The sequence below is a fragment of the Buceros rhinoceros genome, unplaced genomic scaffold (assembly GCF_000710305.1).
Source record: "Buceros rhinoceros silvestris isolate BGI_N320 unplaced genomic scaffold, ASM71030v1 scaffold22499, whole genome shotgun sequence".
NCBI lineage: Eukaryota > Metazoa > Chordata > Aves > Bucerotiformes > Bucerotidae > Buceros > Buceros rhinoceros.
Window position 1 is genome coordinate 1 of NW_010432385.1, and position 340 is coordinate 340.

The 340-nt window shown below is 59.1% G+C and overlaps 1 protein-coding gene across 1 annotated transcript; it reads left to right on the forward strand.

Moving 5' to 3' along the window:
- Positions 1 to 33: 33 nt before the first annotated feature.
- LOC104500162 (HLA class II histocompatibility antigen, DR beta 5 chain-like) lies at positions 34 to 298 on the forward strand (the record flags this gene model as incomplete). The annotated part of the gene is made up of 1 exon (XM_010143768.1): positions 34 to 298. A coding segment is annotated over one exon (265 nt), but the record flags the coding sequence as incomplete, so codon positions are not given.
- Positions 299 to 340: the final 42 nt, after the last annotated feature.

Here is a 340-nt window from a genome sequence, read left to right on the forward strand (position 1 = left end):
GACCCTGACCTGCCTCCTGCTCACCCAGGGTATTTCCAGATGATGGATAAGTTCGAGTGTCACTACACCAACGGCACCGAGCGGGTGAGGTTTCTGGACAGGGCCATCTACAACCGGCAGCAGGACGTGCACTTCGACAGCGATGTGGGGATCTATGTGGCTGACACCCCCATGGGCAAGCCTACTGCCAGCTACTGGAACAGCCTACCGGATATTCTGGAGGATCGACGGACTGCAGTGGACAGGTTCTGCCGGCACAACTACAAGGTGTCGACCCCTTTCATCACGGAGAGGAGAGGTGAGTGCGGGGCAGGAGGGTTCCCTGGGGGTTGGGCCAAAG